The 27369-nt window shown below is 37.1% G+C and overlaps 2 protein-coding genes across 4 annotated transcripts in view; both read right to left on the bottom strand.

The window, feature by feature from the left end:
- Positions 1-235: 235 nt before the first annotated feature.
- Positions 236-9105, bottom strand: EIF1AX (eukaryotic translation initiation factor 1A X-linked). Its single transcript, XM_005516680.3, has 7 exons — positions 8973-9105; positions 8008-8091; positions 6316-6419; positions 4928-4978; positions 3422-3503; positions 3223-3314; positions 236-1585 (listed from the first exon to the last, which is right to left on the bottom strand). Exons 1-7 carry the CDS (start codon positions 8986-8988, stop codon positions 1580-1582), a joined length of 435 nt encoding a protein of 144 aa, XP_005516737.1. The 5' UTR covers positions 8989-9105; the 3' UTR covers positions 236-1579.
- A 1536-nt stretch (positions 9106-10641) lies between these two features.
- Positions 10642-27369, bottom strand: part of RPS6KA3 (ribosomal protein S6 kinase A3) — a 73997-nt gene continuing 57269 nt past the window's right edge. For all 3 annotated transcript variants that reach the window (XM_005516682.3, XM_014249687.2, XM_005516681.3), the window contains 7 exons: positions 26332-26421; positions 21801-21959; positions 18197-18358; positions 17926-18002; positions 16750-16867; positions 15868-16008; positions 10642-14717 (listed from right to left, as the gene is read on the bottom strand). In XM_005516682.3, the coding sequence (XP_005516739.1) occupies positions 14595-14717; positions 15868-16008; positions 16750-16867; positions 17926-18002; positions 18197-18358; positions 21801-21959; positions 26332-26421 (870 nt within the window). In that variant the 3' untranslated portion in view covers positions 10642-14594. The remainder of the gene's footprint in view (positions 14718-15867; positions 16009-16749; positions 16868-17925; positions 18003-18196; positions 18359-21800; positions 21960-26331; positions 26422-27369) is intronic.

The following is a 27369-nucleotide window of genomic DNA, read 5'->3' as shown; positions in this document are numbered from 1 at the left end:
TCCCTCAGTATTTACCAAGTTTTTACAGTTGTAATATAAATAGTTAAAATCCACTAAATATTTGGCAAAATTACTTAATATTAAAAAAATGTTATTCCTAGAGGAGGGTACCTGATCCATGTAAGGAAAATAGACACTGTAATGAAATAAAAAGTGAAAGAGAAGACATTTTGACAAAGTTCTGGATGTTTAAATCTCCTTAAAAAAACATGTAAAGCAAAGAGGCCACTCCGTATTTAAAGCCATTTTGTTTTTATCTATTGGGGTAGTCACTTTACATCATACCAAAAAGACTGTATAAGGAATACAAGTTTCAAGAACCAAATCTTTATGGCACAAAAGGAATTTTTCCATTAACCTGCTTTCAGAGTTGTTAAACACATTATTAAAGACAAAGACACTAAGGCTACCACAAAATAATATTTGCATGATGATGTTAGTCTTTATTCAGTTTCTCAACTGACTCCTCCAGTCTGAAGGTGGACAAGAATCTTTCCAGTAGTCTGTTTCATTGATTTATTCTGGATGAAAAGATTCTTTCTACTTTTGACACAAACTTATTTTCTTATTTATATTGTTACTCAAAGTTCACATAAGCTTTTATGCCGCACCTTACAATGTATGGAATTTCAGATTAAAATAAAACTCTACTCTTAACATAACCTTTTATATAATGTAAAAATATTCTACATGTTTAACATATCAAGAATGTTAAGCATTTACTTTGGGGAAAACCTATTTTATGCATTTATCAAGTACAAACCCAACTGTGAAGGCTTTGCATTTGTCTCCCTGTTCAGTCAGGTGCCACCCAGTGTTCATTGTCTGCAGCCACAGCTCGGCCACTGCACCAACTGCAGTTTCCAAAAATTGCAAATTTGAGATGCTGCTCACTTTTCATCTTTACTTCTCCCCCACCCCTCCCTCCACCATGGAAAATTTACATCTTTGAAATAATGAGTGTTTTTAATTATCAAAATCAGTATAAAAATAGCAGCATGCTACTAGATGCGAAAAGCAGATTCATCATGCATTGTAAGTTTAAATGCAGATTTCTGCCTTCCTCTTATATTATCAAATTTTTTTTTAAAGTTAACATCAAGGCAAGGGGTATATGGACAGACACTGCATAGTATGATTTGATACTAATCTGAACTGGGTTATTTGCCTTTAATCAAAATCCATGATAATTACAGGGTAAACAATTTTTATTTCAAAATACAGGTTTAACTGGAATTGTAGTGATGAAAGCAGAAGAGGGAAAAATGCAGTCTTTTACAACCCATGTCACTGTATCTCACTTACATCCAGAGATAGAAGATCTAATTGGTGAAGAGACAAAATATTTGTGGCATGTCATTGAACCTTTGTGATAATCCAGCGTTATCCATTTCTAAAGAAATATAAATACTTTAAAACAAACATTGAAAATAAATCCTTTTGATGTAACAAACTACACTCTTTACTGAGAATTTTCAGTCTTCTTAAAAGTAAGGGACTTCACCCAAAAAATAATCGAAGTATCAATGTAGAACAATCCTTGGAGGGAAAAGGTTGGAATGTAAACCTCTGTTCCAAATTAGATCTGAAAAGCAAAAACACCACACCATGTATTTAATCCAAGTGTATTCTTCAGCATTTCCCAAGCAACACTTTTAAACAGTTCCTTTTACAGTTCAACAGGGGACTTCCTGAACTCAGCACAGTCCTGGTTTTGCCTCAGCTCATACCCTGTTTTCTTAACACACGAACTATTAAATAATTACTCCCTGCTTTTGTCCCCACCAGCCCTGTGACGATACTATGGCCATGCAGGTGAGCAATTCTGCATACCCACAGTATCTGCAATAAAATTATACATCACTAGGACAGCCATAAATTAGCCCATGATTCTCAAAGACAAAAATAAAACCGAATTTGAGAGTGACTTCCCTAAGCAGTGATTTTCCAATCATTCTACTGATATAAAAAACAAAGGAAAGGCTCCACTGAGTTCCTCCTGTTAACAATGACCTTGGAAGCTGCCCTTCATTCCAGATACATGACAGTGATCATCAGAGAGGTAACTCACATATTTTTTTTACATATTTTACTTTCTTAAAGCATGATATTAATATTTTATTGAAGAGCTGCCAAAGCTTAAAAACAATCATAGCTACTCACTTAACCCCACACACAGATCCATTACTTCGTAAATCTGTCCTACAGCTACTTATCTCTTTGATGTCTTACAACAGCCTCATTATTAAAAGCATGCAGTACTAGTTTTTCTAGCTTCAATGAGCTAAATCTTCAGTAAACTCAACCACTGACAGGCCCAAAGTGAAATTTTCAAAAGTCTGAAGAAAAATTCCTCAGCATTTTGATATTTTTAAAATACTTTATCTAATGAATCATATATTGAGAACCTCAAAAAAGCCAGAATAATGTAAGTGTTTTAAAATAATTAGTCATATTATTAACTCAGAGAGAGAGGACTAAAAAGATGAAGAATTAAAGCATAATAGTACTCTTAGAACAGTCTATCCAATTAAGTTAATTCACTGGTTCAGTAAGTTACTACTTATCCTCCCAGCCAGCTGACCCTGCACACATTCATCTCTCAGCTGTAAATTAAAGTGCATCAACTTAGAAAACACTGCACAGTAGATTCTACTTCTGCAATTTATTATAAAATTTAAGTTGATTCAAAAAAAAGTGACTACTATAATCTCACAGTGTGCATGACCAATTACTACAGTTTAGTGGTAAGCAGTAACACAAGTGACTGTGACAGTCAGGATTATTAAGATGCAGCTTTTTGTAGTTTTTATGTAAACAAAAATGAAGACTTAAAACCTTTGTTTTTTTAAAAACAATTATTTCTGCAGTTCTGGTGGGAGAGCAAGGCTGTTAAACTGACAGAGGAATAGGGCAGGGTCAAACGACTGATTTTCATTTAGGCACCTTCAGACTGCTCTCCATGTGTGTTTTAGCAGCAATGGCACCAAGTGTAGCAGGTGTTTAGAGGACAGCTCGTGAATGACTGTGGGACAGGAGAGAGGACAGAAAGCTGGCACATGCTTGCACCACACCATTTCCTGAGACAGGCCCTGAGGAGCAAAGCTCTCCTGAACAGCATACATACAAGAATGTATTCCTTGCTGTAGAATTAATAGTAACAGCTTATCACCAAAGATTAGGGCTTCAAGCATATGACAAAAATACACATTTACTACTTACATCATCAATATCTTCATCATCATCTCCAATATCATCAAACTGGATTTCATCATCATCTCCAGGACCAAATGTGTCTGTTTCATTGATTTTAGCTGTGAGGGAATTTAGAGAAGTTAAGGAGTGCACTCACACTGTGCCAAGACAGACTGAGTACTCTTGTCCAACATGAACTTCCAACTTGAAGTGAAAAGATTCTTACCATGTTCTGGAAGCTCCCCATATGCTTTCAGACTTCTGGCTTCATCTGCATTGTATTTTAGAATAACATCAGCCTTGTTATCCTAAATAAGAATTTATTAGAATGTATTAGTCATATATGAAGGAAAAATAAAACTATTAACCTCAGCAGACTGCATTATTTACAACAACTGTATTATTTACAGTGGATTAACACCTATAATATTTATAAAAGAACATGTTGTTCTTCCTTCCCCTCCAGTTTCTATAAATGTGAAGTAAACACATTGGAGTATTTTAATTTCTTCTGAGATAACTTAATTATCTCCAATTACAAGTAATTTATAGATTCATAGAATGGTTTGAACTGGAAGGAATCTTAAAGATCATCTAGTTCCAACCCCACTGCCAGGGGATTGGAACACCTTCCACTAAACCAGTGCGCTCAATCTGGCATTGAACACAGCCAGGGATGGGGCATCCACAACTTCCCTGGGCAACAAGATAAAAGAGAATTTGAGACAAACGAGAAACGTCGAGAATTCATCAACCTAACAAGTTCAGTTTCATGCTTTTGAAATTAACCTTTCTTCACACAATACACAGAGTGAGGTGTTTGATGATCAGTCAGGAATCACAGAGTCACTGGGTTGGAAGAGACCTTTAAGACTGAGTCCAAACCACACTCTAGCAACTCAACTAAACCATGGCACCGAGTGCCACACCCAGTATTTTTTAAAACATATCCAGGAATGGTGATTCCACCATCTCCCCAGGCAGACAATTCCAGTACTTTATCACTCCTTCTGTAAAAAACCCTTTTTGTAATACCCAACCTATATTTCCCTTGGCAAAGTCAAAACATAAAATTCTTAGTTTTAAGTACTTTAATATATACAGTATATTACAGCATTTTAAATATTTCATAAACCTAATGCACATTTCAGAAGCAGAATCTATCTTCAACAACTGATGACAAGACTAACATTCATGAAATGCATTCACCTAATGAAAACTTGACAACTATTTCCCATTACTGTTTATATTATGTAAAGTTATACCACTTCATTTTTGGAAATTTAAGTACAAACTAATTTCTGATCAAATTGTCAGTTAAGGTAAAAGCTTAAACAACAAAGATCTAAAATTCTGATTACCAAAAATTCTAATTATCACAATAAAATGTTTGGTACTTGACTCAATCTCCCTTTGTACCACAGGATGCAAGCACCAAACAACTACATTTGGAGAAAAAAGGTCAAGCTATGACAATAAGCACCCTCACTCACACTCAGGGTCAATCTAGTGAAGTCTCAAGGTGCAATTTAGAAGAACAAGCCAAACCAGAATTTGTCTACTCATTACAATCTTCCTGTAGTACAAGGAAATTAAAAATCATGATTTAGCATAAGTAAATACAAATGCAAAGTTAGACAGGAACTTCCTCACAATACCTGCTGCAATTTAACAGTAAATAAAGCTACTTGTAAGATACTCCTTATAGTGGCATATAATACTGAATTTTTACCTGGTAGTCTCTTAAGCCAATCAATATAATATCAGATGTATTTATCCAGACCTGAAGAAGAAAAAAAGGTGTTACAGAAATTCAACTTCTGTTGTATAACACAAGAACCAAACAGCATATTTAGATTTATGGAGGGACATAAAATATTTCACTATAGCCACCACCTTCATTTTCTAACCAGTATGCTACAAATATCCAATTTAATGTTTTAACAGCAAATCCAAGGTCACAAATACTCATAGTTACATTATTTTTACATGTTATGGAGCTATTATAAAGTAATCAAATTTATTTGAAGAGCAACAAGGTGGTTATTAAGCCTTAACATCTGAGAAAACAGAAAGAATGCATCAAGGCACCAGTTCTGAACTCTGTGAACTGACCTCCATGGCCAAAATTAAAGAAAAACCTGATCAAGGGAGTGATGGACAAGAACAGTGAAGATCACAAAAAAATTAACTGGGTTGTTTCTAGAAACTATGTTAACCAGAAATCTGCAGAACAGGATATGCTTTTAAATGTACAAGGTGGTTCTACGTGGGTTTTATCCCACATACGCTTGTTTTTTTTGGAGACTGAACTCATTTCAGTTGGAATTTCCTTTCTTTAAAACATAAGGAATATATAAATGGTGCTTTTTGTACCAAGAAATTAATTCTGCAGCACTTAGTGTTTATTTATGCACATTCTCCACTACCTTCAACAGTTTCTTGCAGGCAGCTATAGCACTGGTTATGCTGATCCCAAGACATGAGCATTCACTGCTGTCCAAAAAATGGAACAATCCAGAATGAGGACAGTGAATGTTTGTTTTCATTGGAAACAGACTGAGGGACCTCCTCCTTACCATACACCAGCGAGGACAGAAAGGTGTAACACTTGACAAGGGCCAGAGGGGACACCAAAGTTAAGAATGCAAACACACCTGGGATCCCTGAAGGTACAAATCTTTGCAGATTAGCTTTCAACAGAAATATTTTGGGAACTGATGAAGTGGACAATGGAACAATGGCATCGGAAGTGTATTTTCTAAATACTCACCAAGTTCCCCACATGCAATTAGGGAGACTTTTATTATTTTATATATGTAAAATTTTCTAGAATATGAAAAGCTTGTATTTCATAAGCAGCCAAAAAAACCTTCCCCTGAAATATATACACTGAAAGGCAGCCCTTCAACTGTGAGCTTCCCCCAAGAGCCAAAGACCACCTGTTGTTGTGCCAGCAATGGAAACAGAAGGACAGACTAGTTTACTATCAAAAAAAGTAGTTTAAGGTATTATGTGCAGTAGGAATATTCATTTTTGTAACAAGCTACATATGTAAATTTTTACAATTACATATCATGCACAATGTCACTGTTTCCTATTGCAATGCTTCAGAATTACCTTTTTTCTTAGCTTCCCTCTAATATGACATAACCTCTTCACACCGTCAAAACATAATGCCTCCAGTCTTCCATTGCCTAACATCTTGATCACCTGGGCATATTCTATAAGAGATGGTAACATACAGAAACACAAAATCATTTAGGTTGGAAAAGATCTTTAAGATTAACAAGCACAATCATTAACCCAGCACGGTTAAGTCCACCGCTGAGCTATGTCCCAAAGTGCCACAGAGCAAAACTTCTGAACAAATCCAGCTTCAAGACACAACAGTAACATTTCCACTGTAACCCAAATTTGCTGTAACATTTTCTCAAAATGAAATGCTGAGAGGAGCTTCAAGCACCCACACAGGCTGCTGAATGTATCACAGTTTTGTATTACTGTTGATGTTAACAATTTCAAATACTGCTCCTTTTTGGTTGCATCCACCCTTTTGCTCCCTCTGAAATATTACAGAAAGTCTCAGAGCCACTGAGTCACACTCAGAGTTTGAAAGTTTATGACAACATCACAGGACCTGTCCTAAAGGACAACATCTCAGTGCTGTCACTGAGGGAGGAGAAAGCTGAACTCCCTGTATAACCACCCACTGAGACTCTGAATCCTTCTTGCACCCTACTGTCCTTGAAAGGAAATAACCTGCTGTTACCAGACACTGTCTAGAAGGGAACCAGCAGACTTCAGCTGAGGTCTATGAAGCACCTCTCCAACACCTACCCTCAATCTCTTTACCTTGTATTTCATCTTCTCCCTCACCAAGCTGCAGAAATCCCATACTGGAGAACTTCACACAAGTTAGATAGTCCAATGAACCACGAGACTGTTCATAACTGAGAATAATGTTTCATTAAATAGATTTTGTTTGGGAGATGTAAAGGATTTTAAGTTTCAGATGTACATAAAAATAAACTCCTTTTCTGCTTACAACCAACACAAAATACCAGAAATTTGTTCAGTGGCACTTCTTCTACAGTGATTTAAATCACTGTACCTTTCCCATATTTCTAAAAAACCACCTGATTAATTGGTTAGCAGGAAAGCACTTGCATTATGTGAGCAACCACCAGAGTGTGACACACAAGACAGGGTGAGCTGAAAGGGAGGTGAGCTCACTGTCACCAAAGGCAGGGCAGATCCCAGTCATCCCCTGGCTGAACTCTCTTGTGCCTTACTTCACCTGACAGCATCCCACCTACTGCTCCAGTTTTAATAACTTAGACTTCCAGCCCAGGAGCCAACTGAACCAAACCATTAGGGGACAGAACAGTGAGATGAGCTGCTCTGCCATATCGGTGACTTTGGGGAGCTCAGCAAAGGATCCAAGAGATGTGAGAGTCCATATAAAACACAAAGTGGGACTGTGCATCCCAGGGACAATTACTGGCAAAACGGAACCACATCTACTAAGCCAGCTGCTCACAGACCCTCATACAAAGCTATCAAGAGGTTTCTAGGGAATGTTTAAGTGCTGTTTTACACAAAGCATTGCACTAAGGTCAAGAAGAGAGAAACTTCATTCTTAAGTGGTGAAGCTATTGAAAATTTCCCTTCTCCTACTGTCTTTCTCTTACACTCAATATGTCATTTGGAATTCAAATACAACCCCAATAAGAATACCTCTCTATATTCTGTCACTTACAGTATATGACTGAAAACAAGGACATTGCCATACTATAGTTAAAAACTCACCTTGCCCATCTTCTTTGAACACCAGTTCTCTTTTTTCTGATTCATTCTCATTCTTACCTCGTCGCCTGTTTTTACCTCCTTTGCCTAAATTAAAAGTTGGAGAAGTAAAAAGCATGTGTTACTATTTCTAGATACAGTGAGTGAAAAAAATCAGACTTAAGGAGATTTTTATGCTTGTACTCTATATGGCTCTTTTAAGTATCCAACCCACATCTATATTTTTTTTTGCTTACTTTCAAGTCTAAATTTTTAGCGGAGTATTAATAAAGTAACTAAACATTAGACTCTCCACTGTTTAAAATGTCCTGGTTGCTCTGGAGTGACAGCAGCCTTCAAAAAAGATTTTCAGAAGATGGCCATTTTCAGTTTGTGGTCCCTGCTACCAAATACCTCAAAAATAACGGTGGAATAGCCTGATACACGTAATCATCAAAAGCAGATGAATAATTTCAGTTACTGTGGTGCTGAAATCCCTAAAATACTCAAGAGGAAGCTTAGGCTCCAAGTGAAGCTGCCCTTTTTAAAAGGCACACACGTGGCATCAGGATTAGATGCTCTTTACAAGGAGCATAGGAGCAGCTCATACTTGCCCCGCTGTTAAAATCTGCTGTTCCCTTCCCCTCACGGTTTCTGCGTTTCTTTTCCGGGGTAAGAAAGAAGGGAAGCGGCCGCAGCACTGCCCAGCGAGGGCGCGGAGGGGCCCGGCCGCCTCCTCGGCAGGGCCGCTCCTGACAAGCGAGCCGCGGCCCGGGCCTCCCGCTCCCGGCCGGGCCTCAGCGGCCTCCGACCCTCGCCCGGCAGGTAGAACCGGCCCGGGGCCCCGCCGGGGCGGCGGGAGGGCCTCTCCTCCCGCGGGCTCCGGGCTCCGGCGGAGCACACGTGAGGGGCCCCCGGGCCTGCCCTGCGCGACCGCGCCCGGGCCCGGCCGCGCCGCCGCGGGCTCGACGAAGGGAAGGGCGACTCACCTTTATTCTTAGGCATGGCGCCGAACGCTCCGCCGCGGAGGGGCTGCGGGAGGGGCGGCGGGAGGGGCTCCGGGCGGGGGCGGCGGTTCGGGCTCGGCGGCGGCTCCGGGCGGGACCAGCGGCGGGGCCGGGGCTGCGCGGGCTCGTGCGCTGCGCTCCGGCCGCTGCCGACCCGGCCACAGCGCCCCCCCGCGGCCCGGCGGACTCGGCGGCGCAGCACGCGCCTGGGGCCCGATCTCCGCCGCAGCCCCGGCCTCGGGAGCGGCCCCGCCCGGGAACGGCCCCGCCTGGGCCCTGCGAGGCCTCGCCGGGGAGAGCTCGAGGAAAAGGAGCAGGAGGAGCGGGCAGCGCGCACCACGGCAGCCCTGGAACACAGCCCCGCAACACCGCGCAGAGCTCGGGGGAGCGGGGTTAGGTATGACTCCTTCCAGTAGCGGCAGTACCTGCCAGGAAAGATGAGGCAAGACTATTTACAGGAGCGCGTAGTGACGGAACGAGGAGGAATGGGCTTAAATTGAAAGAGAGTCTCATTCATCATCATCATCTTTATCAACTCTTTCATCATGATTCATGTAACATCTTTAGATCAGACATTAGGAAGCAATTCTTTTCTATGCAGTTGGTGAGGCACTGGCACAGGCTGCCGGAGAAGCTGTGGATGCCCCATCTCCGGAGGTGTTCAAGGCAAGGCTGGGAGGCTCCGAGCAACCTGGGGTAGTGGGAGGTGTCCCTGCCCACGGCAGGGGGATGGGAACTAGAAGACTTTCAAGCTCCATTCCAACCCAAACGATTCTATGATTCTGTATATCAGAGGGTATGAAGGTGAGGAAGGCTGACAGCAGGAGCTCTGGTGTACCAGCCCGTTTTTGCCTTTGCAGAGTTTCTGGAGGCTTACAAATTATCCAGTTTACTTGTAAATAAATTTTAAAATGTTTTTAGACAGGCAGGATAAAGCCTTGTGTGAACAAAGGGCCACAGATATCCACACCTCTGATCCCAGGTGTGAATTTCACTGAGGAAATCACAGTACCCTTGCTGCATAACCATTACCAAACGTCTCCATGTTCTCTGATGCCTTTCTTTCAGTACACTTTGGCAAAACCTCTGGTTACAGTTCTCACAAATCCTCTATTGCAATTACTGCAATTTTTTGTAGACTATGCAACCTTTGAAAATCTTCCATCTTTTCCAGGTTGCAAGGTTAAAAAGAATCACGGCTGTAAGCTCCCAAGCTGTCTGAGCTGCTAAATCATGGAGTATGTTGTTTATGGAGTGCTTCTGCATATAATATTATGTTTCAAATGTTTACAAAGTGCATTAATTATCCAACATGCCCATTTTTTCAGTGTCCAGAGCAATGGAGGCATTGCAAGTGTTATTTAGCAGCCTCCCGTTAAGTGGTGCTTTAGAGTCGACTGGACTCTGATACAATATCCTTGTACTGCAGTCTTCCTGTAGATCAGGTCTATAAGCACCAGCTGAACATGAGTTTTTTCCTTTGTCTTCATGTTTAGCTTCATCATGCTGCAGTGTTGGGGACAACTTGCTTTTTACAAACCCTTTCTGGCTGGCAAAGCACTCAGTGTGCTGTGAAGGTAGTTCAGAGTTAGTGATGAACAAGCAATGACTTTTGTAACTGGGCAGAAAAAATGCTTACACAAAACAACGCTTTAAGATGTTTGAAAGTTTATTCATAGTAGAAATTTCAATTTCTTTTGAAGACTACAAAACCTGCCATTAGACAGGAAAACAAGCAATGATAACTTTCCAAAACTGTTCATAGTTACATCTGGAACAGTTTTAATTACACATTAATAGCATGATTGGAACTTCTCTTAGATTCTGAATAAAACAATCATTTAAAGTATTCAGTACAATTAATTACTTTTTTAAACTAGCATTTCAGTTCTATGACAGCAGTGCCAAGCATCTAATAGATGCTATTGTAATAGTCTAGAACAAGGTACATTACCACTGATTTCCTGGAACAGTACCCTAGACTCACATGCCATGCCGAGAAAACTAGTATAAAGTATGATTGTATAGAATTGTAGAAAAATATTTTATCTGTGATTTTGTAATTTTTTAAAAATGGTTTAAGTAGACATCCCCCCCAACTAGGTTGCAAAATAATTACATCCCTCATAAGTACATCTTCCCTTTGATTAGGTCAAGAGTATCAAGATAAAGCTAATCATTTACATAATTTCATATGTGAAAATTCATCTGTTAACCATTGCTGCTTAGTGAGGGCCAGCACACTTTGAATCCTTTCCTTCCAATAATAGAAAAGCACAGCTTTAGTTGGTAACACCACATTTACAAAAGAAAAACACACACACACACAAATCCCAGACACATAAATCTATTTTCTTATGGCCTTGTCTCTTCAGAAAAAAAGTTTTAAATATTTTCTTGAAAAACTCCTTTTAAGTTTCATTCAATGTTATAGTGATTATGAACAGAGAACTTTGTCCTTACTAGACATAGATGGCATTTAATGGGTATTGCAACTACACTCTTCCCTCCGTTACCTCATGCTCTCAAGCACAGTAAATGGTAATTTCACACTAAAAAAAAATTAAAAACAAACCATGGTCAACACATAGAAAATTCACCTGTATCTGCATTCTCTTTTTTTAATCCTTTATGACTCTGAGTCACTTGCTATGCTTTGCAGACTAAGCAGCAGTCCAGCAATGAATGTACACAGTGTGTCATACTCATATTGTAACACAAAGGTGCTGAGACTCTGAGAAGCATTATGTAGATTTCTTTATATGTTAAAACAACTGCAGCTATAAAAACATAAAAAAAATTTGAAAGTCGTGAACATGGATCCAAACCAGGAAGTAAGGTACATAAACCATGCCTGGCCTGTAAAATACACCTCCCTGATTAGGTAGGCCCTTTATACCTTGGTTTAGAAAGTAACTTTAAAATATAGTGGATCTACACTTCAACACATTCAGCTTAGGGTGTCCTAAATTTTCCTGTTTTGCTACAATTTAAAATATTCATCCTCTGCTGATATACATACATGACTTAATAGCAACATTTGTAAAGGCTAAATTAACAGCTCACTTGAGAGTGTAGATAGATAAAATGCAGGTGTTAACTTTGCTTCACTATTTGGCTAATGATCAGTGAGCCTGAGAACCACAAAATATGGCTACAATGAAACTACTGAAAGTATTTCTATATTATTTTAATGTGGATATTGCAAATAGTGAGGCAGTTTAACACTTCCTCTTTTTGGTCTGTTCTTTGCCTGGTACCTATATACACACACTGAACAGAGTAGGAACTCCTTCCTGAAGTGAAATGTTGTTACTGACACACTGGCAAGCACTGCCATCCTTTTATTTCAACAGCATTTAAATAATGTGCTTGACTAGATATGACAGTCTTCTAATTAACAACTTAAAAACCACCAGAAGGTGCAGTTTCTAGATTTTGAGAAGCCTGACATAAAATTTCTCACAGAACCGAAAAATACATTTTTTTTGAGAGCTAAGGTTTTACTAAATTCCTCTGGAACTGCTGAAACTGTCAAAAAAAAAAACCCCAAAAACCCAAAAAATGGCCTTTTTCTGCCTCTACTTAAAAATGTTTCTTGAAGGAAGGGTAAAACACACCTGTAGAGCTAAAGAGAACTTCAATGCTAGAGCATCAAGTCAGGGAAAAATACTATCTACTTGGGAAGAGCTGTTCTTTCAAATTTCTGAGAGCTAGGCTAATTTAAGAATCCCTGTTTATAAAACAAGTTTCTTCACAATTATATAATGGATTAAATATTTAGCAAATTTTTAAGGGCAATAAAAGTAAAATCTAGCAAAGGAAGCTTCCCCAAGGAACTCAAATTCTGGCAGAAGAAAAACTCCCATTCAGAGCAAATCTGTAGTGTCAAAGATTTTTTCCTTTCAACAAACCACTGATGATTCAGGGAAATAAGCCAATTAATCACCATAAAAGAAATTTAATACACTAAGCCAAGAAAATACCTTCTTACCCAAAACACAAAATTGCATTGTTCACCAACAGCCATTCATCCAGATCCATATTTTATTAAAGCTGGAATTTCCAGTAGTCATTTTCATATCTGGAAGGACTTTAATAGCCTATAATTTTGGTGGAATGGAACACTCACTGTATTCAAACACGTTCCAGAGCCACTTCTTATTTGGGCAATTTCATCTTTTCAAAACCAACCATCAAGATGGGCCTTTAATTACTTTACACACGAAGAGGCCAAGAGTATTAAAGCTTGTATCAGTATTTAAAGTGAATCTTCCATCCTCATTACCAACACTCACTTCCATCTGCAGAAAAGTGAGAACATTCCCTCTGAATGGCTTTGTCTTACCTGACTGGGATGACACTATTTTCATGGTAAATTAGAATGACCCTTTTCTAACCAAACAGATCTTTATTACTTGCCTCTCATTTTGCTTTTGAAGTCAATTAGAATTATCAGAAAGTAACTGACAGAATATTACATCCATCACTTTTGCAACTGCAATGAATGCAGTTTAAACCTACTCTCTGCAGGCTGCTGTTTATTAGTGACCAATATGTTTTACTTTATCTTCAAATGTTGCCTTTCTTCTACAATGCCAACATTCATTCACTGAATAATTCCTTTGCATCTTAAACAAAAGTCATAGAATACAGATAAAATATTAACAATGGATTATAAGAATAAATCATATAGAGATGTCTTCTATCAGAAAGTATTTAGCAGTAATTCCTGAGTCCAGAGATTAGAGGTGAGAGACTAAAAGGGAGGGGAGGGGTAACAAAGACAGTGAGATATGGAGCAAGTTATCTTTTCTCTGGGTTATATTACCTATAGGATATATAAGTATAGTGCGAGATTCACTGTTTAAATTTCATAACATGACATGTGGCATCAAAAACACAGAAATGTAGAAAAGACATAGGCAAGAAAAACTACTTATCCCTAGTATTACATTCAATAGCTGTTTAACAGTCAGGCTTCCTTTAGAGCTGTCCAACAATACTGATTAATCCAGGTGAACTGTTTAATCAGACTTACTGGTCATAATGATTAATAATATCTAAGTTAAACAAGGCATGTATACATTAAAGAAAACAGCACAGAAATGTACTGCTTGTGAACTGTTTACAAAAACATACAAAATGTTGGATGGCACAATGTATATAGTGCTAATATAAACAGATTGTTTAAGCTAAGTGCTTAACATAAACTGTCCATCTCTACCTGTAACAAAGAATATTTTAGGGGACAAAAAAAATATTCCTTATAAAAATAATGCTATGTGGTGCAGAGTGCTTTATTCAGTGTATTTTTGACAGAGGTGGTATTTGTAATTCTTCTGGTTTACTCAGTCGTGAACATGATAATTTTCATTGTTTCCACTTGTCACTCCATTTGCAGCTCCAGTAAGATCAGTAACTTGCCATCAACAGTTTAAAGCGAGAGTAGATGAAAGCAGTAGCAGCAGCAGGAGCAGCAGCATTATAGGTACCAGCTGGGACAGAGTGTGCTTGCAGGTATCTGTCAGATATGTGCTACCTGTCGCCATGATTTGTGCTATCATCTTATGCCATGGTACCAAGTGTCTGGTTGAGGTCATTTCACAGGGCTGTTGAGGTAATTTTTTTTATACCTCTCCTCTGAGCAAGAGTAGAACGGCCAACTGGCTCCAAAACTGGTGACTGATTACGATTCAAGGCAGAGTAAGTTGCTGCCATTGCACCCTGTGGAGTAGAGGGGAAAAGAACAGTATGTTGTGACTGATGCACACATTACAGCAGTGCTAAATACCAGAAACTGAACAAGTTTTAACTTTCAGACTATTTTCATTTACAAAACAGAAACATACTACTGCATTACTCAAGTCCTAGCACTGTTAGGAGCGAGTGTTTTTTAGGGTAATATGTAGTTTTACATTGCTTTAAAGAGTCAAACCCAGAAGGCATAATCTAGGTTGCCAAATTAAGTTCTCTCACTATGTTGTGTGAGAGAGTTGGGCAATGAATTCCCATTGGTAGACTGTCTCAACTTATCACTTATATAACCATTTCAGTTTCCAGCAAAATATTTAACAATCACCCACATTATTCAGCACATGAAATTTATTTTAAAAACATTTAGAAAGTTATGAGCTGTGGGATCAGGACTCCCCCACTTTCCACTTGTGTTTTTGGATGCTAGAAATTTTTAATAGCTGACTCAGAGAGAGTGTTAATTATATTCTTCAGATCCCTTTTATGTTGCACAAGAGATTCTTGGAAGTAGGACTGAAAACAAGGTTGAATACAAAGAAGTAAAATTCAATTATTTTTGATTTTCCTCTGCTTATTTAAAATGAAGAAGTTCCATGGTTAAAACCAGATCTTGTTTCAGATGGAATGCAGAAGTATGATACCATACTTCTATGTAGTAATTAACACTGCCCTTTAGACCTCCCTTTAGCTTTTACTATGACCACAAGGTATTCTGTTTTCCTTCAGTTATTGGCAAGTACCCTTCCCTGAAACTGTAAAGTTACAGATTTTAAAAATTTTACAGCTCCCCTACCTACCTGACATTTTTCGCTGTAAGAAGAATGATTTGTGTTGGTATCTGAAAGCACTTAAGCCTTCCAGTGTAAGTCCAATAGATTTCAAACACAAAAAGATGAAAGTCTTTTTCAAATGTATTAGATTTATTCTCTGTAAGTGGTTTCTCATTAAATCCTATTACATATTACAAGTTCATTTTATGGCTCAGTGCAACATCCAGCCAGTAACAACTTTTCCACAGTATTTAGAGGAGACACATGCTATCCCCTCACCTTAAAAGCAAAACCCCCTTTTGTTTACACTAATTTTGGCTAAACAGCAAGCTGAAGAAGTATCTACTTACCTTCACTAAATGGGGAGCATCCTGCCTGTTCAGCTGGTATTGAGGCAACTGGTCACAGTGAACTATCCAGGGATGACTGAGAACTTGGGCTGCAGTCAGTCTTTGATGAGGGTCAACATGAAGCATTTTTGAAACAAGGTCCTGTCAATGAAGAGTTGATGGAAATAACAGTAGAACTTCAGCTTTAAAACAGATTAATAGTTCAAAACTATAAAAGAAGATTCTAGAGGTATAAAAGTATGTTTGTAATGTCAGTTTAAAACAAATGAAAAACTACCCAGTAATGTTAACAGTATATCTTTTAATTATATGACTTAACAGACATTTGGTAACACAAAAGGAAGTTATCCAATTAAACTAAGAAAATTTTAGTATTTTAAGCATCCATATAGAAGGGGCATAAAGGATATTGCATGCTGAAGTTCAGAGTCTATTTGCTTTTAAAAATAAGTGTCTCAAAAATGTACAAAATTTTTATTTTGCACAAGTGCAGTTTAAAAGAAAGTGTAATACTTCAGTGGTTTTCAGTATCATGTTTTAGAGTATCTGTATGATTTTTGAATGTCATGCTTCCACATGATGTATTATCTAAGCCCTTATTACCATGGATAATTTTTGTTTGAATAATGATAAAACACACTGTATTTCTCAGGGCAGCTGTTAACTACTAGTGTGTAAGGCACACCTATTCTTTCCTCCTATCTGCAAGTGACTGCTGAAACATGAACAGATCAAAAACAGGAAACAAAATTTCGGGCACATAAGGTATTAGATCAGTATTTTAATATAACAGTCATTTATGATATAACATATACATTGTAATCAACATGTTACATTGCAATCCATCTCTGATCCCCCAAGAGACAAAGCAAATATACTTGCCTTAGCTGTGTCTGAAACACTGTTCCAATAACCACCGCTGAGGGAGAACTTTCCACTTCCTATTCGGGCCAAAATCTCCTCTGGCGTGTCATCAGGACCATTTGCAAAGGGAGTGTAACTTTTTAACCAAACAAATTCAATGTTAGTAACTTCCATAACCTGGGCCTCAGTATGTATTATAAATCTGATTGCAAGTTCAACATAATTATAGGCAACAGATAGTTTAACAGTTGCAAAAAGACTTTACTCTTTGGACATGAAAATACATGGCACTGACTATAGATCTGTTCTTATTGCATGAATTCCCTCTGTATCTGGTCTGAAAAGCAGATTTTTCCCACAGCAGCTCAAATACTGGTGGTTCCTAAATTACAGAAAGTATTCCTTAAGCTTTCATATTCTAGTGAAGTACTAAACCAATCCATTCTGTTGTAAATCTAAATGTCGGAGAAAGAATAAATGTTGGTTTAATGCCAGAGGAAGAAAGGTGCACCTGTTTTCCTTGCTTGATTATACATACTCTTGCTGCTATCAGAATGCCCCCAACTGAAAAAGAGGTATACTTAAAACCAAATATGTTTGTCACTTATTTATTTTAAAATACAAAAATCTGGTTAAGAGTTAACATCATCAAAAAGTGGCAATGTGAACAACCAAGCATAAAAAGATAGTTGCTATTGCATTTGCTAAATTGATTTTATTTTAGACTTTCAGTACTGTAGTTAAATTCTTTATCATCTTTTATACAATTAATTTCTGTTGCATATACAAATGCCTTTCTATTGCATTTATTATATTCTAACTACATCACTTCAAACATTCAGTGGCTAGGTTTTGCACAGAAACATGCTTTAATGCATTGCAGTTGTATTTGCAACATATATTCTCTTCAACATATGTGCTGCTTAACCCTATCCTTTAATTTTCACATGAAACAATCAATTCTTAGTGCAAAATCACCTTTAAGCAAAAATTAAAAGCCTAAAATAGAGGAGACATTAGAAGCAAAGAATTTTTCACATCAGTCCCTGCAAACTTGGATTTTATTAAAGGCAAAGCATATTCTCAACCCTAAAGTTGAGATTAATCAGTGCTTTGATAGAAACAGCTGCAACAGTGGGCCTACATTTATCACTGGTTTGGTATTCTACAGCAAAGCAAATGAATCACCCTTACCCAGTGAGCATTGTATAAAGTAAAACACCAAGGCTCCATATGTCACATGCAGCATCATAACCTTGCCTCTTTAAAACCTGAGGGAGACAAATATTTTTTTCTGAAAAAAATGCTTAGAAATGCTTACATTATGCTATAAAAATGGTAAAATTTCAAATTTTTACTTTTTACACAGTGATTCTACTTGTTACACAAGAACAAAAAAAAAAAGTAGCTAGCAAAAAAATCCCAATAAAATATACCAAGGCATATAAACTAGCCTGGGTTTTACCTCTGGTGCAACAAAATTTGCTGTGTAACATGGAGTCATCAAAAGACCATTTTCTGCTCGCAGTTGTTTTGCAAAGCCGAAGTCACAGATTCGAATTGATTCTGGATTACCAGATTCATCAACGTAAAGAATATTGCTAGGCTTCAGGTCTCTGTGAACAACCTAAAAAAAAAAAAAAAAAAAGAAACCATTAAACACAATAAGCTAAACACATGAAAAGCTTTTTATTATAATTAGAAATTCTGCTACTGAATTTTAAGTCTCCCATTAGTGTGCTCAGTTTCCAGAGTTCCAGCTTCCACCATCAGCTGCAGTGTTTTGATGCTCCATAGTGTCTGCAGCATGAGAATTCTAACTATAAAACACCCTCCGGACACCCCTGCCCCCCCCAAATTGATTTGTACAGACAGTTCCAGATGTCTCTTCTGATGGTTGAATCATTTCCTTTTTTAACATGCATAACTACCAGGCTCTTTAAATCAGAACCTTTGGCTACTAGTATCTTTTGGAATTGGGGCACCCATAGCTGCTGATGTACCACCTTGCTAATATATAACCACAGACTGCTGGAGTAACTCTGTATTCCATTCTCTTCATTCTGAAAGTCTGAATTTATCTCAGAAAAACCCTTAAAGCCTGATTAAGAAGAAATTTCAATAATAAAAAAAAACCCAATGAAGTATCAAAGAGGTGTTCCCCAAATATCAAAAAAAGCCTGTACTGGTTCCAAGTGGCTGCTTTTGCAGGGGCTCGAGATGAAAAATGCTTGACAATACTGGAGAAGCTACCAAAGTTCTGGCAGAATTTTAAGCTATTTTATAACAAGCCTTAACAAAACCTGGAATGCACAAGGACAGTCTTTAAAATCAGATGACCTGCTACATTTTCTTCACAAAACAAGTTAGCCTACAGCCTCCAGACACTTTGCTCTCTGTAAAGAAGAGGGTATACACCATTTTAAGACAGCAGAGTGGATCTAAGTGTCCTTCTTTAAATATTGAAGTGGAACATGAGGGCCTTTATCTTCCTTGTTGTTCTGTGTGTTTTATTAATATTAAACACAGCTTTTAGGGTTAAATTAAAACATAAGAGATTGTGAAATATTTCATAGAAATAATCACATTAGAACAAAAAGACACCCCCAGACTTCTGCAAGTAAGTCCAGAAATCAGAAGCTCAACACACACATCCAGACCTAGCAGGGTTTCAGGAAAGCAATATGAGACCAAGGAGTGCAGAGGGTCATGCACATTGCAAAGCCATTTAACACATTAAGTCTATTTAGTAGAGACTTCTCCAGCATGCAAATCCTGTGCAATTCTCAGATTTAACAAACCAAGTACTTAAAATTATGGAAATAAACACCTTGTAAGCTTAAATATACAAATGATATTAAATAATTTGACTTGGAACAGTAGGCGTTAAGGGGAACATCCTGGCTTTAGATGTCAGCATACAAGAGAACCAGCTCCTGATTGCCCTTGTTTTTTACCTTTTTCCTTAATAATGAGTGAAACAACATTTACTGCTCCCAGAGGCAAATTAAAAAAAAACACCTAGTTTTATTCTTGTTGATGCTTTGGGGTTTCTTTTTGAAAGAGATTATAAAAGGGGTAGAAAGGAAGAAGTGAGCAATAAAAGCAGCACAGAGCTGGGGATTTGGCAGTTTCTAGAACAGTCTGCTTGACTTGTATGCTTTTTTTGGAAGAAAGAGAAGCAATGCTCAAGTAGGAGGAAGAGGAAGTGTAACCATCTAGTTCATACTAAAACTTTGCTTCCCAAGCCATCAAAATGCTTGTATCAAAGAATAATTGAAACACCTTCCTATGTTAAGCTGTTTTCCCAAAGGTAAATTTCGAAAATATTCAAAAATATAATGCTTTTTTAAAAATTGCCAGATAGTTTAGATTATGTTGGAATTTTGTATAAAAATAATGTTTTATTTTAGAGCAACAGAAGAGAGCAAAATAACATGCAGGAACTTTCAGTTCTTTACTTCTTAGTGTTGTGCTTTTGACCAGCAGTCTCAATTACCTACCAGCATTCACAAATCTGCTGCTCCAAGATGACATGACACTTCTTGTTTATCTGTTTTATGATGTCTCTTGTGCCAATCCTTAATCACTGTATGTTGGCCCTAATACTTTTAGAATGCTCTGGGTGAGTGTCGGAAGTACTGCTTACCCTGAGGATTTCATTCCTTGCTTAGGTAGTTTCTCAGTTCAAAAGTATCTTATGAATGTCCATGAGGAAACTCTTCCTGGGAAGGGTTGTGGAGACTGCACACAGATGCAGAGACTGGCGAACCATATATTACCTAATACCATATTCAAAAAAGCTCCTCCAGTGTGTCCAAAGGAGTTTCAACAGGAAAATCCACTGAAGACACGAGGGGCTCTTCTAGAAAGGAATTAGACTACTGAAGTGCTCCCTATTTACATATATGGCCACCTTTCCTATGGAGGTGCACTTAATAGAAGACTTGAAAATTTCCAAAAGCAAACATTCCAAAGTGCATGTGGTCTAATACAAGTTAAAATGCCAATATTTACAGATATCTACAGTAAAAACCCCTAAAATCCTTTACTTGATGCAAGGACACAGGGCCTCTTTTAGCCACATGTGGCAAGAATGAAGCAAGGTATGATTTTTTGTTCTATTATCTGTATTTCCCTACAGAAGGTATCAAGGTTTTATCATAATTCCCATGGGTACTGCTGGCCAAGGACTATAATCTGTGCACACAGGCTCAAATAAAAACACACACATGAGCAAGTGACTGAAGTGATGAATCACAGAACGAGATACTCGATAACTCTAAGTGTTCTGAAATAACAGCTTCGAGACATCACAGTGTGTATTGAATTGCTATTTGTTACTTAAAATAATTTGAGAACTATATGTTTCAAAGGATCTTTTCTTGGGTAACAACATACTTTATTAGCAACTTGACTTTTTCCTTGCACCATTCTTTTCTGCTTTTCCTTCATCCTCTTTTTCTTGTTTACTTAAAAATGCAACACAACTTGTCTTTCTTGCCATGTAATTATCACACTGTCCTTCTCTATATTTGAACTACTTCCTCTGTCTCCAAATTAATTTCCCTATGTGTTAATTTTCTGTGTCCTGCAAGTTCCTGACCCTATGGCACAGGAGTTACAAGTTATAAACTATGTTCTTCAAAATCAAGAAGTCAAAGGAATTACAAGTATGACATGTGGAAAATAAATTTTTAGGGTATATCACAGGATGAGACTGAAATTAGATAAGGTTCCATGGTTATGCAACAACACTGGTCCTAGCACTCCTTCCTGGACTTTCTTCCCCTCATAACCTCTCTGTTAGTAATTATTTGCATATTCCACAGAACTGCTGACAGACTGCATGAAGAACAACAGAAACAGTTGCATCATCTCAGTTATCTGAACATATACAGAGCTGATAAGCAAAGTTTTGATTTCAACACAAAATCCTGCTGCAATGTAATTGTTTACAAAAAACGACTTAATTACCACACAGAAAAACGTGTCAAGATACAACTAAATGCTTCTGAAAGAGAAGAATATCAATAGCTATGAACATTTTGTCTGAGATGAAAACTTACCCCTTGTGCATGGAGATATTCAACCGTTTTTGTTATTGTGAACAGAACAGCACTAGCTTCTCGTTCTGAGAAAAATTTTTGCCTGAGAATTTTATCCAGCAGTTCTCCTCCTTTCATAAGTTCTGTTACTACATACACATATTTTCCATCATCATACACCTGCAAAAAGTACATAAAAATTGAAACTTAAAAATATTTATTCTCTGCTGTCTTCCTGTGAAACACACAGAGACAGTGCAGGTGCATCCACAAGCTATTTTCTTCAATTGTTTTCCCCGTATTTCACAACCCACACGCTATCCAAATGTTCTTCATCTTCAGAAGTGAACACAAAACCTTTACAAAAAGGCAACACTGTACCAAAATAATATAGAAATACTGGCATTGAAGTGTTTAAAGATAAAAAAGGATAAATAACAGGTAGTTTCCCACACACAGTTTCACTAAAACAAAGTAAACTAGACATGAGAAATTAAGTATTAAAAAATGGAAACTAGTCTAATTAAGGCAAAACCAGAGCTAATTCAAGCAGCAATTATTGCACCAAATAAAAATATAAACAGAGATCATTCCAACAGTCAGACAAATAATAAGGAAAAAAATTAATCCAAGTTTACCTCAAATAGCCTCTGTGAACAGTGAATACAAAGTCGCTATGACAAAAACCTAAAACTTACACATTATTCTGCATATAAAGCCTATACCAAAATATAAAAGTAATAAGATATGCATATTTTATCCCTTACTTCTAGTTATGGAAAATGGCTTAATTTTTGCATGGATTTTATAGTCCTGGTAAGTATTAGAGAATTCTTTACGTTCTCACCAGAGGGCACTACAGACTGAGTGATACCAAAACACATTTTAAGGTACTTACACTTCAGCATTTCATTTCAGTTGCACTTTCACAGAATCATAGAATGGTTCAGGCTGAAAGAGCCCTTTAAGATCATCTAGTCCCAGCCTTCCTCCCTCCATAGGCAGGGGCATGTTTCACTAGATTAGGCTGCTCAAAGCCCCATCCAACCCGGCCTGGGAGTTCCAACTTAATCCAGAAACAATTCCTACTTTAGGGAAACCTTTTACAGACTGTTCCCTTTAATCTTTTCAACCTATTTTCATGGTGATGTTGCAATAGTTGTTTTCAGTAAAATGTGTGAAATAAAAACAACTTGTCTTTAAGTAGAAACAATTATTAAAATTACTGTAAAATAAATGTAGGAATAGATACCAGCTAAGTAACAGAAAACAAGAATAAAAAAAGGTTTTCTTTCCAATTCCCTGGTGTTAAGATACTTGGGAAAAACACACTAATAAAGTTCTAAGCATCAAAATTTTTGTTCTCCTAACAATATTAAAAAGATTTATTTTCTCACCAAATAAAGAAAAAAAAAAAGGAATGTTAAGTAATTCTGTGGGCCTTACAAGCTTATGATCTTAAGGAGATGAAGACATGATGGGTTTCTGTGTTCTCATTTAACAGGAAATTTTTCCCCATGAAATATAAATAACTGAGAATCTGAATGTGTTTGCATTAAGACTTTAAATATTTCACAGTATTCAAAAGCAGAATTATCTAATTCTAGATACTAAACTGGATATTTTTTTGATAGGCATGCTTTCTCTAATCCTGGTATAACATAAGAAGATTAGCTTATTTTATTTGACGTGACAGAGCATACACATCTCAGGATTGCAGAATTCAAGCAAAATTTGCATTTGGTTACTGTTTTATCTGCTGGTCTTATCTGTCAGCCAAAAAACCCCACAGATAATTCACCCTAAACAAACCAATCCCCTTTGCACCAATTCCTGTAATGGTATTAGCAACTTAAGCTGTTTTTGAATAAATACTGACAAAGTTTTCTTCACAGGTGCACAGTATCATGCTAAAATCACAAATGTGATACTACTTTTTAGAATTATGTCTGAGCACAAGGCACAGGTAAGTCAGTAAGTCTTCTTTATGCGGTAAAGTGGAAGAAACTATAGTAAGAAACAGATGTAGGCATATGAACAAAATATAATGCAATGGAGAAAGAAATCAAGGTTTTTGCCAAGGGAAGTAAGATTTTACAGACATATTATGAGGTATTTTGAAATCATAAATAAGCACTTGGACAGGGGGACTGGATAGCTTGTATTCAGGCTTCTAAAATGTTTCTGAAAAGATTCTTCAGGCCATGCTTTAAATAACTTTTGTCCTGCTTTCAAAACAGGACAAAAGTTCTGTTACAGAACAGTAACTATTACATAAAAAGGGTAAAATACTTATAATGGTCTGGCACAGGAAGTTTCTAGGTAATGTTTTGTTGGAAGCTGTGTGCTTCCTCCCTTCTTACACTGTTTCCTAGGCATCCACTAAGGGCCTCTTGTCAGAGGCAGGATATTGGATAAGAAGGACATCTGATTTAGCACAATATAGCTCCTTTTGTTTATATACTGTGTAACTGAAAAAGACCACTGATAACAATCAGAAGGAAAACCCCCAGAGGACTGTGCACTGCAGAAAGAATTTGGTCTCTTGAATATCCATTGTTTCAATCCAAACACCTTCAGAATTAAATTACATAAAAAAGCTGAAGAAGAATGAAAACTTCCATCTTAAGCAAAATTCAAATATTACTGCATTTCTTCTTGAAATAGAAGAAAAGAAAGATTATTTCTTGCAGAACAATAATTTCCAAAGCAGACACTTAAATGCTGAAATATTTTATTTTGGCACTTCATATTAGAAACATTTAAGTTTTGATGTGGAACTAAACGAAAAATTGAGCACATCAGCAATGAGTTTTATTTTTACAATGGTACATGGTGCTCTAGAGTTTGAGACCTGAAGGCAAAATACTCCTTTTATCTTCTCAGAAAGCTGTAATAGCACACCACTATAACGTGGGATATGCAAGCAATCTGCCCCATGGGTCTGTATTAGGACAAGAAAAACTTAATGTTGAATTCTTACAGATTTCTACATGATTCTACTATATATGAATTCTATGTCTCTTCTTATACTGGATATCCTTCCTTAATTTCTGCTTGGGGAACTGGTCTGAAGCAGAAGTGAGTGAAAATTACAGCCTTTCTTCCTTTGTGGGTTTAAGGCTTTTTTTTGGTAGTCTTCTATTTGTGTATTGCTGTTGCTGTGTATGAAAGATGGTTCCTGCTGGAAGATGACTGATGATGATAAAAGATTAATTACAAAGTAAAATAATTCAACATATATTACAGCTGTTTAAGGCTGCCTGGATTTCTGTTCTCAATGTAAAATATTCATCATGCTCAAGTTCAGGTAAGTGCTCACATTCTCATGTTTGTCTCCTGCTTAAATGACATAAACTCTGTTGTGAATTAAAGTAACTCATGAGCCCAGCATGCAGCACTAAAAGCACCCCAAATGCTGATGCAGGTTCTATTCAGCACAGCTCCTTTCAAGTAGCTTTATTGTCCAATCATCTGAAGCAGAACAGAAAGTGGGACTGTAATTGTGGTATCTTGCTTACAATAAGATAAGCTCCCTGGTGGGCTCCCCTGAATATCTACCTTACTTTGTCTGTTCAAGAAAAGGCCAAACAGTATGATATCAATAAAGTGAAGATAGGTTATAGTAGATCAACTTCATGCAGAGTTTTCTAGTGCTCATCTCCACTGTATTTATGAGCTGTTGTTTTAATGACTTCAAAATGTCTGACCATCTCCTTTCAGCTGAGCTCAGCTTCCTGGAAATGGTTTGCTGTTTTGCCTGAGGTTTGGTTTGGGGGACCAGAATATTTCCCTGCAGTCTAAGAAAGTCATTAAGCATATGCCTTTTAAATTTTTAATCCTCTTTAATGAATAACCAAGGAAACAAAGGCAATTTTCTTTTTGAGTTAGATCATCAGACTATACTGTTACTGCTCACTAAGCAAACCCTCTACCCTCCCAGCTTATGTTATGCCTTGCTTTTTAAGGACAAAGTGTTCCCATGGTCAGAACAAATAACACAAGGAAAAAATACCTAGACAGTGTTCATACAGAGGCCAGATAAAGATACTGGGTAAAAAAGAGTGAAAACCATGCACATGGAAAGATTTTTGTCTACTGCTGAGTAATACTTGCTACTGTCCATGAAAATTACTTTGGGCACTGTGCTAACAGTGAGTCCTGTGTTACATAATAGTGTACAGTAAAATTGCTTTTGATTAATGCAGGCAAAATCAGATTCAAAGTTAACTTAGCAATCAAAAAACTTCCTTGTTTCTTGAAAAATACAGCCAACATTAAATAAATTATTCTTGTGCTAGGATTTATGAAGGATGAATGATTTGACTCCTTAAACAACACTGTACCACAATTTAAGCATCTTTAAAAGCAAACACAGACATCCCAGTAAAAAACTAGATACTTACTGAATAAATTGCATAGGAACATTGTTTTATTTTTAAATACTGAAAAACATGAACATAAATCTAAAACATGTAGCTTGCTGTCTCTCAAATTAGAAAGCGATTCACAATTATAATACAGTAAAGGATGTCTTTAAAACACTACTTACATCTTTCAGGGTAATAATATTTGGATGCTGTCCATAGCGCAGCAGGATTTCAATCTCTTCTGTTGGATCTCTTTTACTCTTGTCAATAATCTGTAACAGCATGTACAGACATAGGCATAATTCTTTCTGTGAATCTAGAGTAATGCTTTGGTATGCTTATTAGTATCAACAGTTAAGTGGTATTTATAGTTGCAAAAGGCATGGATTATAACCAAACCCAAGTCTGTTAAACTGGAAAAGCAAGGCAAAGCAAAAATGTTTGGAAAAATGAAAAAGTCTCTTTTGAAAACAATTTTGGAGGATAAGTGATCTGATCTCTCTGGCTGTGATAAATAATGCAAGGCTGTTCAGTAGATCATTCAGTGATCCATTATTTAATAAAACAGGAAATTCCTAATATAACACGAGATACTTGTTGGATGATGCTAATGAGCTAATTTTCACAATGCTAATCTCGAACAAATATTTGATGCAGCAAAAGAAAGCAGGAGAAAAAGAGAACAAAAAAATTTAAAAAAGTAAAGATTTCTGAGAGTAAATTCAAACACACTTTCATTATTAAAGTACATTCAGCTCTAAAGTTCACCTTGTTTAATCAAGCAAAACATTGTTTTGCCCTACTTAAATGTATTCTTGTTCTTCTCACTTTTTTCCTCTCCTGAACTGCAGAATTTCCTATAATGTCTTTTCCACTGTTGTGTTACCCCTTCATCCTTATGCCCATACTGCTACCCACCCCTTGCTAACACAGCAGAGACTGATCATCTTATTCTTTTCTTCAAGATTCCTTGAGGAAAAAAATGCCCTAAGAGAGGCAATAGAAAAGTGAGTGAATCTTCACAACAAATGTTACAGCTGAGGGAATTATCAGCTATGACAGGACTTTCTTGCAGTTTCAAGAAATTACTTCAAATTGAAAACAGAAAAGTCAAATCAGTTCCTGGCCAGAACAAGAATAAAAATAAGTATTTAACTACCAAATTGAAACTGGAAGGTTTCCAGGAAGCAATCTACATACTTAATTCATCTTTGTATTTT

This window comes from Pseudopodoces humilis, chromosome 2 (assembly GCF_049639895.1).
Source record: "Pseudopodoces humilis isolate 2021_Gansu_Grassland_sample_001 chromosome 2, ASM4963989v1, whole genome shotgun sequence".
Taxonomy (NCBI): Eukaryota; Metazoa; Chordata; class Aves; order Passeriformes; family Paridae; genus Pseudopodoces; species Pseudopodoces humilis.
This window is presented reverse-complemented; position numbering and strand designations above follow the sequence as displayed.